This window comes from Nomascus leucogenys, chromosome 21 (genome assembly GCF_006542625.1).
Source record: "Nomascus leucogenys isolate Asia chromosome 21, Asia_NLE_v1, whole genome shotgun sequence".
In the NCBI taxonomy this organism is placed as follows: domain Eukaryota; kingdom Metazoa; phylum Chordata; class Mammalia; order Primates; family Hylobatidae; genus Nomascus; species Nomascus leucogenys.
The window spans coordinates 20340974-20365739 of NC_044401.1; the positions used below are offsets into that span (position 1 = coordinate 20340974).

At 37.8% G+C, this 24766-nt stretch overlaps 1 protein-coding gene and 1 pseudogene across 1 annotated transcript in view; both read left to right on the forward strand.

Annotated features, from left to right (window-relative positions):
- The window catches only part of ABI3BP (ABI family member 3 binding protein), a 247464-nt gene that overhangs the window by 75152 nt on the left and 147546 nt on the right, over positions 1-24766 (forward strand). The window contains exons 3-4 of the mRNA XM_030802139.1: positions 16690-16758; positions 20468-20600. Coding sequence (XP_030657999.1) covers positions 16690-16758; positions 20468-20600 — 202 coding nt within the window. The remainder of the gene's footprint in view (positions 1-16689; positions 16759-20467; positions 20601-24766) is intronic.
- Positions 7971-9198, forward strand: LOC115832176 (annotated as a pseudogene).

Genomic DNA, 24766 nt, shown 5'->3' on the forward strand with positions numbered 1-24766 from the left:
TTTGTGGTTTTCTTTTATATTTGTGGGTAGGGAGATAGTGTTGGTAAAACTGTAGAGGGTAGATTGTTTTAGCAGAGCTGTTAGTCACTGAAAGGCAGCCATGCCCATCTATCATACCCAAGTATGTTTCTCGTCAGGGTCAACTCTCAAAACAAGATTAAAAAACAAAATAAGCAAAATCTAAGATGATGACACAGTAGCACACACACAGCTCTCTCCCAAAGTCATTATTATCTCTTAATTATTGAGGGTATCCTGTGTCAAAGCTGACTGTTTTGTGCCTTTGGTGAAGAGAGTCGTCAGGTGCCTCTTAGAATTCCTTAGCTGTGGCCTCCAAAGAAAAATATGGTGACTCCCCGAAAAATATATACCTGAAAAAGTCTGTCATCTCTAGATCTCACTTTTTCAATCTCTTATTCAAATAAAGCAATTTTTAGCAAGAAGATAGCGAGAATTTTGACCTGTCCTACTAAACAGATAAAAATAAGTGCATGACGCTTTAATTTACTTAACTGATGGTAATTCTATCTCAGTGCATTTGGGCTAAAATTCAACCGTCAGTTTCTTACTTTGAAATTTCTCGCTTTGTTTCACAGTGAAACATTTTCAAAACTTTAAAAGCAAAGTTGATTTATGATTGATCAGACATGAATCAGTATAAATTGTATGTTTATAAATTTTAATGCAATTTATATGTCTATAGATTATTAGTACCATTTACAAGGTTTACCCTTGATTTTTACATTTGTATAGACAGCAAGAGGAAATGCACAATTTTTCCTCTTTTACCATGGCAACCCTTAGAATGTCAGTTGTTCTCTTCTACTTCTCTATCATAAAAATGTTTAAGAATGCTCTATTTTTAGGAAAGTGGGATGAAATATAAAATAATAGAGATTGATACTGTTTATTACACTGAAAGATACCTATCATAAGTGGTTATGCATTCATTGAAGAAAAACAGAAATAGGGGTTGAAAATAACTGAAGGAACTATATAGAGAATATAAAGAAGCTGAAAAAAATAACTTATGAAAAAAAGAAGCAGGATAAACCAATAGAAGGAAATGATGTAGTACCAGCCATTGAAGCCACCTGAGCCCTGTCTTCCTGGCAGAGTCCTTAGAGAGATGGCAAGAGGCTTCAAAGGCAGGGAGCAAGACAGCTGCCAGGAGTGAATATCAGACTCCTGATACCGATGCAAAATGGCAGTTTTGCAGGGATAGGTAGTATTATTATTTCTCTTTTACCCAGAAGGAGGTTGAAGCTCCAAGAGTTTTAAACTTCCTAAGGCTGCTCAGCTAGTATATGGCAGGTACAGGATTTGAAGCTAGGAAGTCTGAGCTCTGAACCACTGTGTTCTACTGCCTCTCAGAACTTGGGGAACTTTATCTGTTCTACAGGACAATGGTCATAAGTTCCTGATGGGTTGCTTCTATAATGTCCTGTAAAAAACGGTTAAAAAGTGGGTGGGGAGATGTATTATGGCTACCTCCTCATTAAGGTTTAAATAAAATATGTAAGGCACTCATTTCTTCCTCAAAACTTGTTCTCTTCTCCCCTTCCTCCACCACCACCATCTCTGTTTATTATGTGCTGCCCATCCATCAAGTCCTACTTTACTGTACACAAGGCCATTTCTGGCCAGGATAGACATTTCAGTCCCTCTCCATGAATATCCTGGAGGCTTAGCAATTGCTTTTATCATTCTTAAGGTTAGTCAATTGCTATTTGTTTTTATTTTTGTGTGTCTTGTCTGCCTCTATACTTCACCCAAGTAGAAAACTCCCGGGAGCTAAGGACCCTAGGAACCTTAGATTTCTTTTTACCCTCAATGTCGTCATTGATTTCAGAAACACAGTAGATGAATGGATGAGTGGATGGGTGGATGGGTGGATGAATAAATGGGAAAGAGGAAAAGGAAAGACCTAAAAAGCCTGAAACAGCTGTGGGTACCATTTAAGATAGATTTTTCTCTTTTAAAATTATTTTTGAAATGTCATCTAATTCTTAGTTATTTCTTTGGAAATAGATTTACCACTTGGGAAGTATTTGGCTTTAAATCTTCAAGATGAGTCCAAATTTATCATTTAAAAAAAACAGGAATCCCAGAATCATTTGATTTTTTTTTTCCTCCAAGGCACAAAGTTTACCAGGACTTAAGCTTCAAAGGGGATTTTTAAAGAAATTCGCCTAATAGGTATCAATTTCTTAATAAATGTACACCATCTCTTAAACAATTCACCATAAGTTTATACCAGAAAGCCATTGTATGAGAAGAGTTGACCATTTCATCATGTTTTGGTAAAGAAAACATCCTTTCAAAGTCCTGTTTTTTCTACTGAATTCAACTACAGTGTTTTCATGGTCTGCTTGACTCCATCAAACGATAAACTGTCGCCAAGTCTATCTTTTCTTGGAAATACAATACAAAAATTCACAATATTTTAATATAAAGCACAATTTTTTCAAATGTATTACACAATGCACTGAGATCAAAATCTAACTTTTAAAAAGTTATTCTCTATTATATCCAAAAGAGTGTCCCCGAATGGCTAATGGCCTTTTTTGTCATGGGCCAAAAAGATATATGGTCCCAGATTCATTGCAAAAGTCTTGCTATGGAGAAGGGGTCTTAAGTGGAAAGACAGCTGCCAGTAAAAGGATATTAAAGGGTTATCTGGAATAGATATATAAGATAGCATTTAAACTTTAGAATTTTCTTTATTTTTTTACATTTCAAAACCAAGGAACATGGTCACATCAACTTTCCTGATTATCCACGTATTATTTTCCTTTAAATATTTTACATTCCATGGAAATTCAGTGCTCTCTGGCACATGTGGGTCATACCAAGTGCTATGCCATGAAAGCCAGCATTAGGTTATACTCTTCTGTGTTGTTCCCCAATTGTTTTTGTCATGTGTGTGTTTCTTCTGTGTCATGTCTCACCAGCAAAATAGTAAGCTCCTGAGGACCCAGAGCTGAGTCTCACCTTCCCTGATGGGCTCCACAATCAGGGTCAATATATTCACAGCTATAGTAGCTGGCTACCCAGAGTTTGCTAGGGAAGCCTCCCTGCCCAAATAAAAAGTCCCTAGTTGCCTATAGTAAAAATATCCAGGAGAAAAAATTATTCAGCTGGGGTAAAGGGTTGACTCTACCCTATTAGTAAAGTAACTATTTACCCTGTTTTATCTGGCATAGTCATGGTTGACACCTGCTGTTCTGATATAATTAATTGTGCTCCCTTTCTTTCAATAGTACCCCAGTTTAGTTGAAAAATCTATATGCAATCTACATACGGGAGAAAGCCTAGAATTCTTAGCATGGTCCCGATATTTCACAATCTGATCCCAAGGTAATAGCCCAGCCTTTTCTCTGCCTCTGGGGATGCTCTGCATCAAGAAAAGAGAGACAAAATCAAGGGTTGGAGGGTTCGCCACAGGTTTGCCACTGCTGTGTTCCATTCTCCAGGCTGGGCACGTAGATGGTCAAATAATGGAATGGCACTTCTTATCAACCTGTTAGCTGATGATTTAATATTTTTGAGCACTTACAATGTGCTGGGCTAAGGGCTTTATGGAAATGGATTATTAAATCCTTACAGCAACCCCATGAAGCAGGTACTATTAGCATTCTCTTTGTCCCACTGAAGACAGTGAGTCCCCAAGAGGTTAAGAAATCTATAAGTAGCAGGCCGACTCCTCAGCATGTATATCTGAACGCCATGCCAAAGTGCTTTTCTCCAGGCCTGTAAGTGTTCCAGTACTTTTGAACTCAATGTTAAAAACTCGTCTTGTGTAAATTATTCCTGACTCCCCACTCCTACATGGAAAAGCTGACAAGAACATTTGAAAAGGAAGAAAAATCTTTGCTGATTTGACGGCTTTGACTTTTGGATCTGAGAGCTAATGTGACCTGGCTTTATAATTTGAAAGAAAAATATCCAAACAAAGTCCTGATAAAGAAAAATATCCAGACACACTTCCTGTAGCGATAACATGAACAAAGTGGTGAATTCACTGGAAAAATGTGTGTGTGCGAATATACAGTCTCTACTTCAAAATCAAGCCCTTGCCAAGGCTTAAACCAGTTAACAGACCACACTCTACACTAAACTTCTCTGTGGGGTGCACATATAAAACACGGGCAAGGAAAAAAACTACAGGCAATAAAGCCAACAATTGTAATGCCTAACAGGTCTGCTAAACTAGGAAAGGATGTGGCAATTGGGTAAGAGAAAGTCTTTAAACATTTGTGGTGTTGGGGAGAGAATCTGCCGGAGCATGCGAGTGAAGCAGGGTTAGTTTGGGACAGTAATTGAAGCGGATGCTCCCAACTCTATGCCAGGAGCCCAGGAAATGAAATGACCTGGAACCTCAGTGTTGTGGTCAGTGTACAGGCACTGGAAGTGGAAGGGTCAGGGCTGGCTTCACGATCAGATGACCAGTGCACTTCGAGGACCTTGCATTCTGGGTTTAATGCCCTGCTGTCACTGTCATGAATTCTTTATCTTTCCATTTTATTTTGTAAGTGAGGTCCTATCAGACAACAGAGCAGGTGCAGAGGGCTTGGAGCCTGGGTTCTTATGCTTGGCCTCCCAGCCCCTCCCCTAGTTTGATTCTCAACTGTCATGTCCTCCTGCCCTGGTGTCCCTGCAGCTTGGCTGCCTTCCACTTCCCATCTCTATTCAGCGACTTCAGCTGCCCTCCACCTCCAGCAGGGACTTGGGTGTGCACACCTCCGTGATGACATCTGGCTGGTCATGGCAGCAGCAGTCCTTGCAGTGTCTGGCAGTGCCACTGTGCATTAAGTAGGGCATTTGGTGGGGGCAAGCCTCCCTCTCACCTGCCTCAGGTACACAGTATGTCCCAGTGCAGAAATGGCAATCCCTTGGGAGGTCTATGAATTGGGATGACAGACCTGTAGGGAAGGGAGATTGACTTTTCTCCCCTGGGGGGGGGGGTTGGGGAATAAGGGTAAAGCACTTTGATCTTGATTCTGGTACTGCTGCTGGAGGGAGATAGTAAGTGGAGGGGGAAGAGAGTGGGCTGAGGGCCTGTACAGTGCAATATTAAATAGCAAATAAACATTATGATGGGTCAAGACAGAGATGGTGGAAGAAAGTAAAAGTTGAATGTTGTGCCTTCAATGGCACTCTTTTTAGGGTCCTACCTTTTGATTTTGTACCCGACCCTGCAAATTATGTAGTCAGCCTTGGGTGAAATGCATGCTTTTAATAGCATTGCCTCCCCAACTCTCACAGAATGAAAGTAAAACTGAGAAAAACTCCAATAATGTCTTCCTCAATGGATTGTCTTTAAAATGACCCTCTGTTTAGAAAAAGTACATGTGTCTTTTCTTCCAGACAACCTGAGAAAGCTGTAAATGGTGACCAAGTATGGCAGAGCCATTGGGAATACACATTACTGGAAAGAGACACCCTCTTTCCCCCTTTAACCTTGTCTTCCTCCCATACCCCTTTCCCCACATCCTCTCTTCCAATCAATGCCGCACTCCCATTTCATATGTAGAAGCTCCACTCACTGTCTACAGCGGGCCAATGAGGGGCTGCTTCTCACTGCTGTTATTCATTTCCAGACAATTCTTAGCAACTTCTCTTGTGACATCCGCACCAACATGAGCTCTGAGCTCCCTTCAGAACAGGCCTGTGAACATTCTGGAATCCTAGCAGTGGCTGCTGTTCCTAGTCATTTTTGCATTGTTGCTCTGTGGTACGGCTGGCTGCACTTCTGTGAGTAGTTTAACCTTCAGTACGAGCTCAGCCTGCCAGGGGCCTCGTTCCACAGACTGCATCTTAGAGACTGAGATAAGCCAGAATTCTCCAAGCCATGGGGCATAACAGAGTGTTCTGTCAAACTGGGTGTGGGTTCGTTATTCAACAGATCTTGTAATGTTTAATGGAAATAATTACTGAAGAGTGTAGGATTTGCTTTAAAATTTGCCCTCCAGTTATTTTTCAGGCAAAGAAGGAAAAGTTTTTTTTCCACATGAAAACATATACTTTTTCTGAGGAAAAAACCAACAGTCCTACAAATAGGACTTACTAAAGACTAATTGTTTGATTACTTTTCAAAAAATACTTGTTTGTGCTGATTGTGCTATTTCCCAACCCTCTATTTTTTTCCTTTCTGCCTGCAAAGCCTTGGGCTTCATTCATCTTTCTTCTAGCCCCAGGCATTAAATGGGTAGAAGAGCAGATTCATTCATTCTTTCAGAATGTGTTTATTGAGCAATTACTATGTTTCCATGTTTAGAGGTTCATGAATAAACAGCATGAACTGAAAGCCTGGCCCACATCCAGAGTGATCCTCAGCCTCTTATGGCTTTCTTCAGGGGCTTAGGAATACTCTAAAAGGTGGAGGACTTATATTACTTTGTGATGCTCCATAATTCTATAGACGTTCTTTTTTATGTTTAAGGGCAATGTGCTAGTAATCTACTGAGTGATGTATTAAAAATTAGCATTGTATATTAGTCAATTATATTGTATGTATTAACATAGTAAAGTTGGTACAACACTGACATTACTTATGCTACTCTGTATTCTACTTGAGCTTCAAGCTATCATGAAATTTTGCAAAGCTACAACTTAGCACATGCCCAAGCAGAGAGCAGGATTTCCCCAATTTTCTAGAAAAATAATCATCAGTGTTTTTCCAGAAGTGACGCCATCCTTCCTGAAAGAACATTAGCGATGCTCTCGAGTGGGTCCAGACTTTCAGTTGCTGCTGTTCTGGCCTTTTCATATGTAATTACTTCAGGGTCACTTAATTATCATAGATGGGCGGGTTTTCTGTAGTCGTTATTGATTCTGTCCTGTGGAGTGATGGCATCAACAATATTGGAGCCTATCTTTTTCCAGCAATGGTCTTCAGGGTGAATGTGGACTACAGTTGAGTTATGAATCATTTTTATACCCCATTGCTGAAACCAGTTTGCTGTTGTGGTGTAAATTTGGTTTCATTAGTCAGTTCTTTGTCACCAGAATAGGACAATGGGTGGGGTGGGTGGGGCGTGAAGTTGGTCGCCCTGTTGAAACTTAGAACTACTGGTAAGTAGCCTTTCAATAAGTGAGGAGACAACAGCATTCTACTCTTTTTACATTCCAGCTCCCCACAGGCCTGCCCATCTCTGCCTAGACTGACTTCTTCAGTGGGGTTCCCCTCTCCCATCTCCCCTTCATCTATCAATAGGCCATAGGGGACCCATCTACAGCAGGGGCAGAGGCAGCTGATAGCCACAGAGTCACAGAGCCCAGGGCACTGGTGAGCTGTTTATATACCTGTTCCACGGCCACACTTAGGAGGTCCCTTTTTTGAGAACCAACTAGTGGGTGAGTGGAACTCCCTGCTGGAGCTTAAAGACAGCAATCTTTCTCAAGGGTGTTTTTCAGGCAGATGTTACTCAGGGTTAGTGTTGATGAAATGCAGTACAGGAGCTGTCGGCCAAATGTCAAGAGCTAGAGTATGCTTAAATTTAGATTATACCCGCTCAGGTCTGAATATAGTTAAATGTGGCTTGTGGGCACTTACAGATGCAAATAAGAATCAACAATATTTCTGTTATGGAGATTTCCATGAATATAGTTTTTTTTTTAATTCTATGGGTGATTTTATTCTTACTAGTGTCTCATGATGTGCCACACTGGCTTCTAATATAAATAATTACCTTATTTCATCAAATTCTAAAGCATTTTCAACTGTAAATCAGTCTATTTTATATAAAACTAAGAAACAATAAAGTTGCTAATTAATGGTACTGCTCTTGTATCCCTTGAGGCTTTTATTTTATACTTATGGAAAGAGCTTCCTTTGACTCATTGATGTGTACATTTTATGTTGCCTATTCTTTTTACAAAAGAGATCATTTCCTTTTCTATAAACTATTTTAGAAGCATTTTAGATTAATGAAGTTGTGAAGATAGGTCTCATGAAGCCTGAGGCGATGGCAGCACGGAGGGTAAGAGCAGGTACCCTCAGGCTTTGTGCTGACCAACTTGCCTTACAGCACCCCAGCACGGTCTGGGACATGGAAGGTTTTCTTCTTGAGGAAGTAAAAGATGAAGCCAAGAATAGCATTACTGATTCCCAAATGGATGATGTTGAAGTTGTTTATACAATTGACATTCAGAAATATATTCCATGCTTTTTTTTGCTTTTATAATTCCTCAAGTGAAATAAATGAGCAAGCACTGCAGAAAATATTCTCCAATGTCAAAAAGAATGTGATAGGTTGGTACAAATTCCGTCATCATTCAGATCAGATCATGATGTTTAGAGAGAGGCTGCTTCACAAAAACTTGCAGGAGCAGTTTTCAAACCAAGAACTTGTTTTTCTACTATTAACACCAAGTATAATAACAGAAAGCTGCTCTACTCATCGACTGAAACATGCCTTGAAACCTCAAAAAGGACTTTTTCACAGGGTACCTTTAGTGGTTGCCAATCTGGGTATTTCTGAACAACTAGGTTATAAAACTGTATCAGGTTCCTGTATGTCCACTGGTTTTAGCCAAGCAGTAAAAACACACAGCTCTAAATTTTTTGAAGAAGATGGATCATTAAAGGAGGTACATAAGATAAATGAAATATAATGCTTCATTACAAGAGGAATTAAAGAGTATATGCAAAAAAAAGTGGAAGACAATGAACAAGCAATAAATAAACTAGTAAAGGATATAAACAGATTAAAACAAGAAATTGGAAAAAAGGATATGACCGTAGATTCAGGCAGCATGAGAGAAAAACATCTAAAAAGACCCTCAGGGGAACATTTTTCCTCGTCAAGCATTATGGACCTTTTATCCAGATTCTGAATTTCTTCATTCATGTGTTATGTCTTTAAAAAACAGACATGTTTCTAAAAGCTGTAACAACAACCTCCACCTCGATGTAGTAGCCAATCTGACCTTAATGATAGAACACACTGACATTCCTGAAGCTACTCTAGCTAGTAGACCACAAATGATTAAGCATAAAGCCTTAGACTTAGATGATGATTCAAGAGATCGTGGCAGTTAGAGATACAAGACAAACCATCTAAAACAGATACTGATAGTAGTAACCAAGAAAAAGCATCTACAATGAGCAGCCCAGAAATAGATGAAGAAATTGAGAAAATCAAAGGATCTAGTGAATATCCAGTCTCCTACATCTTGATCCTTTTAACCTAAAAGGAGAATTTTTTTTATTTAGCTGATGGGTAAAGCCAAACATTTCTATTGTTTTTTACTATGTTGAGCTACTTGCACTAATACAGATGAATTCATTTGTTTTTACTATGTTCCCCTGTTTGCAGTAATCCACAGATAAGTCTTGGCATGTTTAATTTATAAAGTAGATTTTCGAACATCAGATGCTTTTATTTCAAAATCCTTTTTCACATTTCACTAAGTTGTTGAGGGAAAGCCTTACACCGACACGTTCTTTATAACTGGAAAAGTGAGGCCGGGCACAGTGGCTCACACCTGTAATTCCAGCACTTAGGGAGGACAAGGCAGGAGAATTTATTGAGGCCAGGAGTTAGAGACCAACCTGGGCAGCATAGTGAGACGCATCTCTATTTAAAAAAAAAAATGGAAAAGCAAGAATAGAAAAGAAATAGAATTTATTTTCACAATGTAGAAAGAAATTTGTATGAAAATTTACTTTTTATCTAAGTCATTAAAATTCTCCTAAAGTGATAATTTTTTTTTTTTACCTCTTTTAAATTATACTTTAAGTTCTGGGGTACATGTGCAGAACATGCAGGTTTGTTCCGTAGGTATACAAGTGCCATGGTAGTTTGCTGCATTCATAAACCCATCATCTACATTAGGTATTTTTCCTAATGTCATCCCTCCTCCTGCCCCGGACTCCCCAACAGGCCCCAGTGTGTGATGTTCCCCTCCCTGTGTCCATGTGTTCTCATTGTTCAACTCCCACTAATGAGTGAGAACATGTGGTGTTTGGTTTTCTGTTCCTGTGTTTGCTGAGAAAGATGGTTTCCAGCTTCATCCATGTCCCCACAAAGGACATGAACTCATCCTTTTTTATGGCTGCGTAGTGTATATGTGCCCCATTTTCTTTATCCAGTCTATCACTGATGGGCATTGGGTTGCTTCCAAGTCTTTGCTATTGTGAACAGTGCTGCAATAAACATACATGTGCATGTGTCTTTATAGTAGAATGATTTATAATTCTTTTGGGCACATACCCAGTAATGGGATTGCTGGGCCAAATGGTATTTCTAGTTCTAGGTCCTTGAGGAATCGCCACACTGTCTTCCACAATGGTTGAACTAATTTACACTCCCACCAACAGTGTAAAAGTGTTTCTATTTCTCCACATCCTCTCAGCATCTATTGTTTCCTGACTTGTTAATGATGGCCATTCTACCTGGAGTGAGATGGTATCTCATTGTGGTTTTGATTTGCATTTCTCTAATGACCAGTGCTGATAAGCATTTTTTCATGTTTGTTGGCTGCATAAATGTCTTCTTTTGAGAAGTGTCTGTTCATATCCTTCGCCCACTTTTTGATGGGTTTTTTTTTTCCTTGTAAATTTGTTTGAGTTCTTTGTAGATTCTGGATATTAGCCCTTTGTCAGATGGATAGATCGCAAAAATTTTCTCCCATTCTGTAGGTGCCTGTTGGCTCTGATGGTTTCTTTTGTTGTGCAGAAGCTCTTTAGTTTAATCAGATCCCATTTGACTATTTCGGCTTTTTTTTGCCATTGCTTTTGGTGTTTTAGTCATGAAGTCTTTGCCCATGCCTATGTCCTGAATGGTATTGCCTCGGTTTTCTTCTAGGGTTTTTATGGTTTTAGGTCTAACATTTAAGTCTTTAATCCATCTTGAGTTAATTTTTTGTATAAGGTGTAAGGAAGGGATCCAGTTTCAGCTTTCTGCATATGGCTAGCCAGTTTTCCCAGCACCATTTGTTGAGTAGTGAATCCTTTCCCCATTTGCTTGCTTTTGTCAGGTTTGTCAAATATCAGATGGTTGTAGATGCGTGCTGTTATTTCTGAGGCCTCTGTTCTGTTTCATTGGTCTATGTATCTGTTTTGGTACCAGTACCATGCTGTTTTGGTTACTGTAGCCTTATGGTATAGTTTGAAGTCAGGTAGTGTGATGCCTCCAGTTTTGTTATTTTTGCTTAGGATTGTCTTGGCTATGCAGGCCCTTTTTTGATTCCTTATGAAATTGAAAGTAGTTTTTTCCAATTCTGTGAAGAAAGTCAATGGTAGTTAGATCGGGATGGCATTGAACCTATAAATTACTTTGGGCAGTATGGCCATTTTTACAATATTGATTCTTCCTATCCATGACCATGGAATGTTTTTCCATTTGTTTGTGTCCTCTCCTATTTCCTTGAGCAGTGGTTTGTAGTTCTCCTTGAAGAGGTCCTTCACATCCCTTGTAAGTTGGATTCCTAGGTATTTTATTCTCTTTGAAGCAATTGTGAATGGGAGTTCACTCATGATTTGGCTCTCTGTTTGTCTGTTATTGGTATATAAGAATGCTAAGAATGCTATGATTTTTGCACATTGATTTTGTATCCTGACACTTTGCTGAAGTTGCTTATCAGCTTAAGGAGATTTTGGGCTGAGATTATGGAGTTTGTAGTTCTTCTTGAAGAAGTCCTTCACATCCCTTGTAAGTTGGATTCCTAGGTATTTTATTCTCTTTGTAGCAATTGTGAATGGGAGTTCATTCATTATTTGGCTCGCTGTTTGTCTGTTATTGGTGTATAGGAATAATGGGAAATTCAACTCAGTTATCAACAGTCCCGTTGTTTTTTTACCCAGTATCATTCTTGGTGCCAGCAAGGGTCTGGCATGTTTAGTAAAGGAGGATCATACATTTGATTTAGATGTTTTAAGATATATTTTATAAGAAAGTATTCCACTGAATTCTTATTTATTCAGAGTTATTATTTCTTTCAAATGACTTTTCAGCACCTGTGGAAATAGGCTTACTTTTTTTTTCTTTTCTTTTCTTTTTTTTTTTTTTTTTTTTTAGACAGTCTTTGCTCTGTCGCCCAGGCTAGAGTGCAGTGGCACAATCTCGGCTCACTGCAACTTCTGCCTCCCAGGTTCACACCATTCTCCTGCCTCAGCCTCCCGAGTAGCTGGGACTACAGGCACCCACCACCACGCCCGGCTAATTTTTTGTATTTTTTAGTAGAGATGGGGTTTCACTGTGTTAGCCAGGATGGTCTCAATCTCCTGACCTCGTAATCTGCCCACCTCGGCCTCCCAAAGTGCTGGGATTACAGGCGTGAGCTACCATGCCTGGCCTTTTTTTTTCCTTTATGTTACATTCCTGGGATAAACTATATGTGGTAATAATTTATTATTGTATTATGTGCTGTCAGATCCAGATTCTGCCTGTCAGTATATTTTTAGGGTTTTTCTTTTGCATCGATATTTATGAATGAGTTTGGTTTGTAATGTTTATTGTGAAATGCTTGCATTTTGGAACCTGTGGTGTTTGCTGTAAAGATTTTTTGAATATTTTCCTCTCTTGTAATATGTCCTTAGACTTTGTAGAACACAAGCTCTGCTTTCTAGAAATCACGATTGTTACTAATACTTAATTCATACTTTTTGTGTTTGACATTGTTACAGCTTTTTCTTTTTTTTCCCCCTAAGACAAGGTCTCACTGTCACCCAGGCTGAAGTACAGTGGTGCAATCTCAGCTCACTGCAACCTCTGCCTCATGAGCTCAAGCAATCCTCCCACCTCAGCCTCCTGAGTAGCTGGGACTACAGGTGCCCATCACCATGCATGGATAATTTTTGTTTTTTTTGTAGAGATGGGGTTTCACTCTGTTGCCCAGGCTAGTCTCAAACTCCTGAGCTCAAGCGATCTCCCTACCTTGGCCTCCCAAAATGCTGGGATTACATGCTGAGCCACCATGCCTGGACTTTGTTACAACTTTAATTATCTTTAAGAACCTTATGAGACTAGGTATGATTTTTCCTACTTTGCAGGAAACTGAGGTACACAGAGGTTAAGTACTTTGACTTGTACTAGCATGTAGTTGCATAGGATTTAATCTGTTTCCAGAGTCTGTGCTCTTATGTCCAGAAAATTAGTTTAACGAAAAAATTGTTAAACCTGGCAAGGGCCTTTTTCAGACCCCCTTACCTAATTTCTTTTAGGATTATCTTGGTTTATTTCATGCTTCTTTTGTGGACACTTTAATGGCAGAAACTTTGCATGCAGAACTAAGCTTCCCTGTGACAACATTCTGAAGCAGTGAGGCTTGCAATGCAGGCGTCCTCTAATGGGAGCAGACCCAAAATGTGAAAATTGGGATTTATCAAACTGCAATTATAAGAGTACTACTGAAAAATCCAGTAATTAACAAAATATTTCAACAGTAGATTTCCTTAAGCAGTAAACTGTCCCTGTCCTCCGCCATAGGGCATTCAAAATATTAAGCAAATTAGATTTAATTAGTCTGCAACATTGTATAGAATTAACTATCAGGAATGGAAACTTTGTTAAGGTAACTGCATTCTATGCAACTTTTCCTAAATTGACATTTTAATTATATATCTTTCTAAATGAAGTAACATATATTGGCAGAATTTCAGTCTACAATGTATATATTTCCAGGCTACTATAAATCCACAAAGAATTTTATTGTACGGAACAGAAATAGAAATCCTATTCTTCAGTTTTATTTTTCCACACCTGTGTCCCCAATAGAGCACAAAGACTCCCAAAATACGTGTATGTTGGAAATATTTAATGAGCAGTAAGAGCCAACACGTGCACCCAGGTAGCGACATTTGTTCCAATTTGTAATTGGCTATAACAGCCTATGCTTTATGCAAAATAACTGTGATCATAACAAAAGGTATTTTTAAATTGCTCATATAACCATATGTCTTGGATCATGGTACTATCTTTGGCTTCTGTATATGTTATTTTTCTAGTGTTTCAGGTCTTTTGTTAAAAACCTCTAGGCATTAGGCATAATCCATATGAAGGAAGAATCTAAAAGGTTAACTCTAAGAGACTCTGCTAGAGTGAGAAAAATTTAGGAAAACTAGGAGTTTTGTTTTCTAAAAGTGAATTCCTGAGATTTATTAAAAGAGTATTTTGGAGACTTGATTAAGATAGTTACATAACTTGCAAAGCCAAGAACAAAATAAAAATGTAGGTCCCCTGGTTCAAAAACATGAAAAAATTGTTGTTAAAGATACTAAAATATAAAGCTTTTTCCTTTTTGTGATTTCTCCTTTTGTCACGATTGTATTTATTCAATTTACTATTTGAAGTCTTAGTAAATAAAAAATTTAAAATTATTAGCGTGAAGTTTACTTTGTATCTTTATATTGTTCAATCCCAGGTTTAAATGCAAACGTAAAAGTCTTTAACTCCTAAGTGAAATTACTGAAATTGCACAGTTTGTATTTTACAGTTTATACATATATGCGTATGTATTTTGTTCCTACCAGAATAGTGGAAATGCTGCACAAAGCTAATTCAGCTGTTTATTTCACTTCTTGATATGTGCGCATTCTACCAACACTCTTCTTTCAACTTATTTCTGAATGAGGAAGGGTTAAAAACAAAACCAAAAAAATAAAATAAAAAACCTCTGGGTTTCCCTATCTTTTCCTTTTCTCCTTTATCATTTTCAGCATAAGTGGTTGGCTAATGCATGAGTAAGAAAGGATATGATAGAGTTTCTTGGTCATTCGTACCTTAAAGTGACATTGCCTTCTTTCTGCATCTAAAGCAAGTTCTGGTTCAAATGGAAAGTACGGCCTCTCGGAGCTCTGTGTGTCCCCCTCCTTACCCTTTTACTGAATGGTAAATGTGACATACTTACCTTGTTCTACCTTTGAGTCTTGCTGAACTCCCACACATCATGGTTCCTTTGGAATTATATATAATGGATTCCTCCAATGCCATAAATGAGTGGGGAGTCCAGAAAATGCAGACATGCTTATTGCTTCTGTTTCCCCCACTCACATGCATGCTCTGTTGTCCCATCAGACTTCCCTTGCAAAACACAAGTTCAAAGATAAAAGTATTAAGAATTTCAAGATGATGACATCAGGACCTTAAACCAAGCATGGGGCCCTTCTGAGCATGGGGTCCCATGTGACTGTATATGCCACATGTCCATGAAGCCAACCCTGCCTCAGTTATCTCATCTACAAATTGAGGTGATAATATTAGTGCCAGGAAGGATTATCATGAGGGAGTAATTAAGTTATGAATATAAGGTTCTCAATATAGTATCTTGTACATAGAAAGCACTCAGTACATGGTAGTTTATTGCTCTATATCTCAAAATCAGGAAATGGTTATTGTATTCCTACTAGGAAACTTGTTTATTTGATTTGGGTCCAGCATTCCTTATAAGAGCCTCACTAAGCAAGATGTGCTTTCAAACACATGAGATTGGAACAGAATGAATGCTCCTTTATCTGTGTGGTGGGTAGGAGACAACTGTACAATAATCAGGCAAAGCTCTGAGGTGAGTTCATCAGGCTGCCTAAGTTACTTTATTCAGTGGTAATTACTGCAGCAGGTTATAGCCAAAAGCACTGTGTAAGGTGTCCAGAAAAAAGACAAAGGCACAAGTTACTAAGAGAAGTTGAGTTGCCAGGTTGTCTCCATCTGAAAAGAGGTCAGCTCTGCAAAGCCTTGGGCAAGAAGGCCTCTGCTCCAGACACATGGAGGGGAGACATTTGAACCCAGAATGAAAGCAAAATAAAGATATGAAGTCTGCCTGAGTAAGTAGGTGTGAATTCTGGCTGACTACAGCATCCAAATGATATTTCTTATAGAATGAGTTTCAGAGTTTAAAGTTCTGGAGAAACATTGTAAAGAATACTTATCAATCCATTAATCCAATAGAGTTGCTTATAAAATGCTATTTATGCCCAAAATATATTTGGTTTATTTACATATGTGTAACCAGCCATTCATCTTGCAAACATCAATATTTAAAAAATTATTTGATAAATTATTAGCTCCTTATTGAGTTAGCATATGCTGATTGCTTTAATATAATTTTATTTAAAACTTAAATATCTTGAGATTCCCTATGTACATTTCATTGAAATATATTTAAAATGAAAATTATACCAACTTATAAATTGTGACTGTTTAGAAATTGTTCGTTAAAAATGACTAGCTATGAAAACAGGCTGAGAAATTACATAAACAGGATACAAATTAGGAAGGGCATTATAAATATTCCTGTTCCCATGAAAGGGAGTGATTTCAGCTTATACAGGTGAGGCCCACGGTGTCTTGTGCAAGTAGAATTTTTCCTTCCCTGGAGCATCAGGATTGGCTCTCCTTGAGGTGTGAGGTAACAGAATGGACATACTCTGATTTTTTAAAAAATATATTTGCAGAGAAAAGAACTGATGAAAATAGCGTTTAAAATCTGTGTAGAGTATGATTCTTTTAAGACTTCTGCCTCACCCTTGCCCATTTGGTTTGGAAAATCTGGATTTAATTTTCATTTTAATAACTTAATAAACTTCTCAGGAAGTGTTAACTTTTCAGATTATTGGGTCCTCTCACTCCCTGGAGCTGCGGTTATGGAGGATGACTCAGGGAATGCTGAATCAGGGTAGGGGTGTGCTGCCTCCAGTGCTGGTTCTCAAAGGGTTTTTCTGATAAATAATGTTATTGTTTCCAGATGCAGAGCCGAAATATCTGATAGTTGTGCGACCTGCTCCACCTCCAAGTCAAAAGAAGTCATGTTCAGGTATAGACCTTTGCATTGATTTTTTTTTCTTTTATTAACTTTGAACCATGACTTTTCATCTCTTTTGGACCCATGGAGACCAAATGCCTTGAGAAGCTTTAAGAATGTAGAGGAGGTGTCAGCCCTGGGTCCACAGTTTACCCTTTTGGAGAAGTAACACGGCCTGGTGGTAGAGACTGCTTGGGATTTTCTCCTGGTGCCACCACTTGCAAACTGCAGGGAATTACATAAGTTATTGAACCTCTCTACTCCTGGATTCTGCTGCATAATAGGGTTGTCCTTGAGGATTAAATGAGTTAAGGACAGTGCCTGGCCTGTAGTCAGTGCTCATTTGGGGTTAGCTCCTATTGGCCTGTTTCTATTCTGCAGTGTGTGAACTCATGCTCACTATTGTGCCTTTCAGACGTTAAGGGCAAAATTTTATGTCTCACGTTTTCTTAAGGAGACTGTTTACATTTTAAAAGGATAACTCATGTATGTGTGTTAAATAGATCAGCACGTAGGTTTTATTTACTCCTTATCTCTCCCTTCTAAACCTCTTCAATTCAATAAAGGAAAGATTTCTTCCATAAAATAAAAATAATAGCAACACTCATGTTTCCAGGTCTAGGAAGACTTGCAACAGGAAAGTGGATATATAAATAAGCAAGTAGAAACTTTCTACATAACTAAAGATTAAAATTCTATGTCATCTAATTTCACTACCAAAACTTCTTCTCAGATCAAATAATATAGCTGACCATTGCTATAAGGAGAAGCTGTGAATATGCTTTTTCTATCTGATGTTGCATCTTCCTAACTCTATACAGAGTTGTTCACAAAATTTTGCTTTTCTTTTTCTTTTCTTTTTTTTTTTTTGAGATGGAGTCTCGCTCTGTGGCCCAGACTGGAGTGCAGTGGCGCAATCTCAGCTCACTGCAAGCTCCGCCTCCCAGGTTCACGCCATTCTCCTGCCTCAGCCTCTCCAGTAGCTGGGACTACAGGCACCTGCCACCACGCCCGGCTAAATTTTTGTATTTTTTAGTAGAGACGGGGTTTCACCGTGTTAGCCAGGAAGGTCTCGATCTCCTGACCTCGTGATCCACCCCCTTCGGCCTCCCAAAGTGCTGGGATTACAGGCGTGAGCCACCACACCCGGCCTGCTTTTATTTTTCTAATGTGAATGATCTCCAAGTAATTATTACCAAAGCATGTTCACCTTTTATGGTACACTGGATACCACACAATAAAAGGATGTTTTTGTTTGTTTGCTATATTTTTCTAGAGAAATAAAATGGGAGAAAGAGCACTCAGCTATTCAATTATACTAAATAGCTTAAATCAGAAATCAGTTGCCACAATTCCCTCCCCTCTTTCTGCTGATTTCCACTTCTTTTAAGAGCAGCATTGAATGGTTAAGCATTTTGAAAAATACGAATTCTTTTTCCTGGCCTCATAGATCATCCCAAAGCAAAAGGGAAATTCCAATCGCTCCTTACAACTTGTTAGTGAGAGTTGTCCAGACAGTTTTCCACATACTTGAAAATAGATGTACTCTCAATATTTCGAGACTGTACTTCAAAAATAGCCACAAACTCAAGAAACATCAGTGTGATTCCATGGAATCTGTTTTCAGACGAATACTCATTGAACTGTTTCTTGATAGGAATATGATCATAGTACAAATATACAAAATTATATAAGGAATGTCAAGAGAATGATTATGCCTTAGCACTTTATAACTTCATTTTATTTTGAGGATTCTATGACACTAGCCTTAGAAATTATTGTTTACTTTATGACCAGCTCAGGAAATTGCTTCATCTTGCTCAGGATATAACACCCCACCTTTCTTTTTGGATAGCAGATATAATTTTGTTTTCGTTATCTGCATTTAGGAATAATGTAATGACTAAGGGATGAGCTTCCATTCATTCTATATTTGTATCTGCCACATAAATTTTAATTAATTATTTTTATATTAAGAGTCAACCTTTGTGAAATAGTTATTTGGTAATACAAATAATTGGGAGACCATTAGTTTCCCTTGGTCATACAAGCCTTAGGTTCCTTACATGAAAAGTATGTCTTTCATCTCTAGATGGCATTATCTTTATACATTGAGAGCCAAGACAGTGATATCATAAAAATAAAACTAGATTGTGATTGAGGAGACCCAGGACTTGAGTTTTGACTTTGCTCTTAGTGTGACTTTGGACAATCTTGAAACTTCTCTGTGCCTTATTTTTCATCTGCAAAGTGAATGATATCGTTGCATCACATTAGTGAAAATCAACTCAGGAATTGAAAAGGGAAGATCAGAATCATCCCAGGGCTTGTTCAAACTATAAGTGTTCCCTGCCTTCACTGCAGATTCTAATCTGCCCTCATTGGAGCTCATACATGACAATTTAAATCACCATCATATGGGGCGCAATTACAGCTGGGTCTGCAAAAGTTAGAGAAGAATAAACCCGTGTTTCCAACCATGTAAATGAATAACTATCTTTAAAATTATTTCAAACATCTTTAAAAGTCAACTATCCTATAATGAGGCAATTTGCCACCACTAGGTTAGGTGTATTCTGTGCTAAGAAGAGTTCTTGCTTGAAGAACAACTTACAGAACTTAAATTTAACAAAAGAAACAAGCCTGGCACAATTTTCAAGAGCATTTGATTCAGATGACCACCAGTCGTCTCATGCAAGGGGCACTCTTCTACCTACCTTAATAGAGGTGGCAGGCCATTCTGCCATTTGGCTCCCACTTCATTAGATAGCACAAGTTCTTTCTAGTGCAAATACGTCATACATAGTCTCATGAAATAAAAGAAGGAATTCAACAGCAATACAAAGCACGTATGTTTTATGTTCTATGTAGTTTTATTAGGCTTTCTATCGGATTTTTATCTTATTTACTCTAATTATTTTTAATGAGTCAGCATTGGTTTTCACGGTTGAGGTTCTTCCTGTTTTTCGTTGCCCTACTTCTGCAGTTTCAGATAATTTTGAAAGTGCAAGTGCCTGCTCCTGTGTACTTGAACACAATCTCCAGTGATTTATTAACATAACTTGGCATTATTTAGATCCAGCTGGCACCATCAGAACAACTGTGCTTCCTGTGTTACTCCTACTCTTCCAGCATTGTTAAAAATGTGCTTGCCTTTTCCATTTAGGTACTCATTGTAAAATATATACTTACTACAATAACATCAAGAGATTTTACACTTCTAAACAGGTTAAAAAAGATTATAACCTACAATCTAGATAATAAGGTTTCTTTTCTTGTCTTAGATGTTATTTCCCACTCATTCACAGTCCCGGGAAAAAAATAAAAATACTTTCATTTTATCTGTAAAAGAAATTAAGTGTGTGTATGTGCGTTTGTTTATTTCACTCATCACAGCTAAGACCTCCATATCCTTCCCTGACCCACAAGAAAATAAAACTAGGTATAGCTGGATATTGTTAATATGCTTACAAGTACAATATACATATACGTGTATATGCATATGCACACGTGCATAGACACAAATCTGAAAAAGTTATTTCATTTGATTCACATTTAAATTCATGGGCAAAAATTAGTAATAATGTGGACTACAGAAAAGGAAAGGAACTTGATGTTTTCACATTTTTCATCATCTTGCCAAGTCATCTTTATGCATTTTACCTGAATCATGGCAACTTACTAAATGTCTCCTGAATTAACCTGTATGCCACCTCCACAGGTAAAACTCGTTCTCGCAAACCTCTCCAGCTGGTGGTTGGCACTCTGACACCGAGCTCAGTCTTCCTGTCCTGGGGTTTCCTCATCAACCCACACCATGACTGGACATTGCCAAGTCACTGTCCCAATGACAGGTAATATTAGCACTTGCTTTTAATAGCATCTGTACGTGCTTTAGAAGAATATGTAAGTATCAGGACTATTACCATTGACTTAACACCTCTTAGCTGTACAGCCTGTTCTAGGTGTGAGGGGAACAAAGTCAGGGGCCCTGCCCTTGAGAAGGTTATCTATCTGAATAGAAAACACATACATGTAATTCTTTTCAAAAATCATAAACTATTATACAAGGAAGTATGAGTCAAATAGCAAATGGGTGGTATCAATAATAAGTGCAACTAGAAACTCAGAAAACGGGGCCAAAGGCAGTTAGGAAAGACAATTAAAAGTTGGAAAGTTGATTGGAAAAGGATGGATCTTTGATCTCGCAATTGAAGCACTTAAATCATACTTCTCAAAGTGTGGTTCCCAAAGCAAGCAGTATCACCATGTCTTGAATTTGTCAAAAAGGTAAATTCTCAGGTCACCCTCAGACTCACTGAGTTAGAAACTCTCAAGGTGGGACCCAGCCATTTGTGTTCTCACAAGCCTTCCAGGTGGTTTTGATGCCCACTGAAGTTTGAGAATCACTGGCTTAGAAAACTGAGGAGAGACACATAGGCAGAGATACAAGCAGAGGAAAAGCAAGTTGGAAATGAAGCTACCATTTTCTTTGGAAGAACAAATGGGAAAAATTTAAGTATATTTTTAAACTACTGCCATTTATCCATCCAACCATTTGATGGCATGTATTTAGATGCATTGGATGGATATGTAATAGGCCCTGTGCTACATGCTGAACCATACTTCTAGGCTGGTTATAAAATATTACTTATAATTGTATATTACTTATAAAAAAATTTATAAAAGTTATAAATATAACTTTTTATAAATATAAAAATTTATAAATATAAAATTTATAAGTTATAAAATATTACTTATATATATTTTTAAAGTTTTCTATTTTAAATACATTCAAAGTGATTTTTACATTTCAGAAGTTTTCTTATTCCCTTTTTGAATAAAAATGTATTGAGGTATAATTTAAACACAGTAAAATGCATAAATATTAGTGTACAGTTTGAGTTATGACAAATGCCTATAACCATGCATCCAATACCCATCAGGAAATAGAAAAATTTTATCACTCTAGAAAGTAATTTCCTCCAGAAACAACCATTGATTTGATTTCTATCACCATAGATTAGTTTTGCCTACTCTAGAATTCCATATAAATGGAGTCATATAGTATGGGTTTTTTGACTGTCTTCTTTCACTGAGCATTGAGATTCATTCATGACATTGCAGATATCAATAATTCATTCCTTTTTTGTACTCCTGAGTGATAGTCTATTATGTGAATATTCAAAAGTTTATTCTCTTGCTAATGAGCACCTGAATTATGTTTTTTTTTATTTATATGAATACAGACTGTATAAACATTTTTGCGTAAGATTTTGGTGGACATGTATTTTAATTTCTCTTAAACATAAGTGGAATTTCTGAGTTATAGGAAGATGTATATTTGATTATTTTTTGCCTAATTTTTCCATCTACATTCCCACAAGCAGTGTAGGAGAGCTCTGATTGCTCCACATTCTAAAGCAGCATTTTGGGTGGTCAGCATTTTTCGTTTTAGCCATTCTAGTGTAGTAGTTTTTCATTACAGTTTTGATATGCATTTCCCTTACACTAAGGCTATTGCATATTTCTTAATATGCTTTTTGGCCATGTTTATGTTTTTTGTAGTGTTTTATGTATTTTTATTTGTCCAAATCAAACTAAAATGAAGGAATTTTAAAAGTGTTTATAAGTTCTCAAAATTACCTTTCATCTGACGTTGGGAAATCTAGACTCAAGAAAAAAATTAAATTTTCCTTCATATGCCCATGGTTCTCAAGGGATGAATACTTGGAAAAACATGTAGAAGATATTGCCAAAACCCAATTATTTGAAAAATAATTTTGAAATGTTTCAAAGAATCTGAAATACTTTTTATTTCACCTACCACTAATCCCATGACTTATTTTGTTTGGAAAATGGACTCGAAAGAACATGCCTCCTTGTGATAATTCCAGTTCCTAATGGATTGGTCTAGGGTACTAATGCTGAGAAAACAAACATTTATGAATTGCTCTTTTTCTTTTTAAAAATTATCTTGATAAAAAATGTTATGGAGAAAGAAAGGGAGAAGAGAGGAAGGAAGAAAGGAAATTTGGTAGTCTTACAGCAAAATGCAACCTGATTTTAAGGGTTACTCAACTTGCTTGATAAATCTGTAGGACTGCTTGTTTCAATAGGTCAGTAACCTGGCAAACTTGTGTAGCATAATTTGGAGTAATTTCTTCCTCCCACCCTCAAGCCTCTCCTCCAATTTCACTTTGTCCTACTGACTTTTCTGTAAAAGAATCTATCTGATGACTGATTCTAATTGATAGATGTTGCCATGGTTTGACAGCACCCGGAGATAATTAACATAGAGAAAATTAGGACAGATGACCTAATGGAGCTAGGATTCTAACCCAGGCCGTTGACTCTAAGGCCCAAGCATGGATCTCACCCTCACCCTCACCCCCTTGCACATGCACCCTGGCTCTACGCTTATCAAATAGATGGAATTATGCACATCACAATATTCAAAATCGATAATTTCATTTTGAATAAAGTCTTTTGAAAGATACAATAATGACAAGCAAGATATTCTTGACCAAAGTAGGGAACCATTAGGACATGAGTTGAAGGGAAGAATTAAATAGTAATGACTAAAAAGGAGTATTTGGAGTACTTGTAAATTTCATTTCCCTATGCTTCCTTTCTCCCTAATTAGCATAGTTAATAAATTGACATTTAAAGTCTTTGTGATGTTTGAGGAAAAAATAATAGTCCCGATTTAAAAGCCTGGAAATACTGTACATATTAGAAGCATCCAAATAAATCTGCCAGAACTACAAATTAGTGTAATTAGAAGCAGACTAGACTTGGAGAAATCTACGCTCATATGTTCACGCAGAATTTTTTTAGAATTTAGACTAATCCAGTAGGTTAACATAAGCAATAATAGCTAAAAATGATGGTTATTTCCTGAAAATTGGAAGATTAATACAGCTAAAGTTTTCCTTCAGGAGTATCTTTTTACAAAACCATTGCAATCTGAATGCACTTGGCTTGCTACAGGAACACCAATTGGTATCATTTTAATTCATTGATATTTGGTTCCCTCTGTACAGTCTCTGATTTTTTAAAAAAATGATTTACATTGGTTTGTGCAGCCTCATTTATCCTGTGCAAATAACTTAGTGAATTTTTTTTTATATTTTGACTATGGACTTTGGATATCAAAGCTCTTAGGTAGTAAGTTTCCAGTTAGAAAACCCTCGTTGTTTTTGTTTTGTTTTTAGCTTGGAAGTATCAACGAAATGTCACTTTATCCTTTGTGGCGCATGTTTCTATACCTATTTGCACAGGGTCTTTATGGGTCTCCCATGCTATAAGATTCTTTTCTGAGTTCACGTTGGAGAGCAGATGTGCTTCATTTACAGTTTTTATTCTTAATGGGTTTTGAATGGCAGAGTGTACACATTTGTCTTCAATAGAGCCTCAATTTGAAAGAAAGCTTTCCAATTGGCCCTGATGAAGAGTCAAATACTTTTAACCCAAATTTATTTCACCATTAATAACTTATGTTTTCTTTCTCATGTTTCCAACTTGTTAAAGATTTCAAGATTGCTTTGGTTCTCACTCTTTTGCCAACGTATTAAAGCTTTATGAATAGTTTAGAAATCACTTTCACATTTTCTAACATTCTCATCTTGTGAGTTTTTTTTTTTTTTTTTTTTTTTTGAGAGAGAGTCCTGTTCTGTCGCCCAGGTTGGAGTGCAGCGGCGCAATCTCTGCTCACTGCAAGCTCCGCCTCCCGGGTTCACACCATTCTCCTGCCTCAGCCTCCCAGGAGCTGGGACTACAGGCCCCCGCCACCATGCCTAGCTAATTTTTTGTATTTTTAGTACAGACGGGGTTTCACTGTGTTAGCCAGGATGGTCTCGATCTCCTGACCTCGTGATCCGCCTGCCTTGGCCTCCCAAAGTGCTGGGATTACAGGCGTGAGCCACCGCGCCCGGCCGTGTTTATTTACTCTTAGTGTAGAATGAGGGCTCTCCTCTTTGGCCAGTCCAGAGCAGACTCTCTTGCCTTTCTTCCGCCC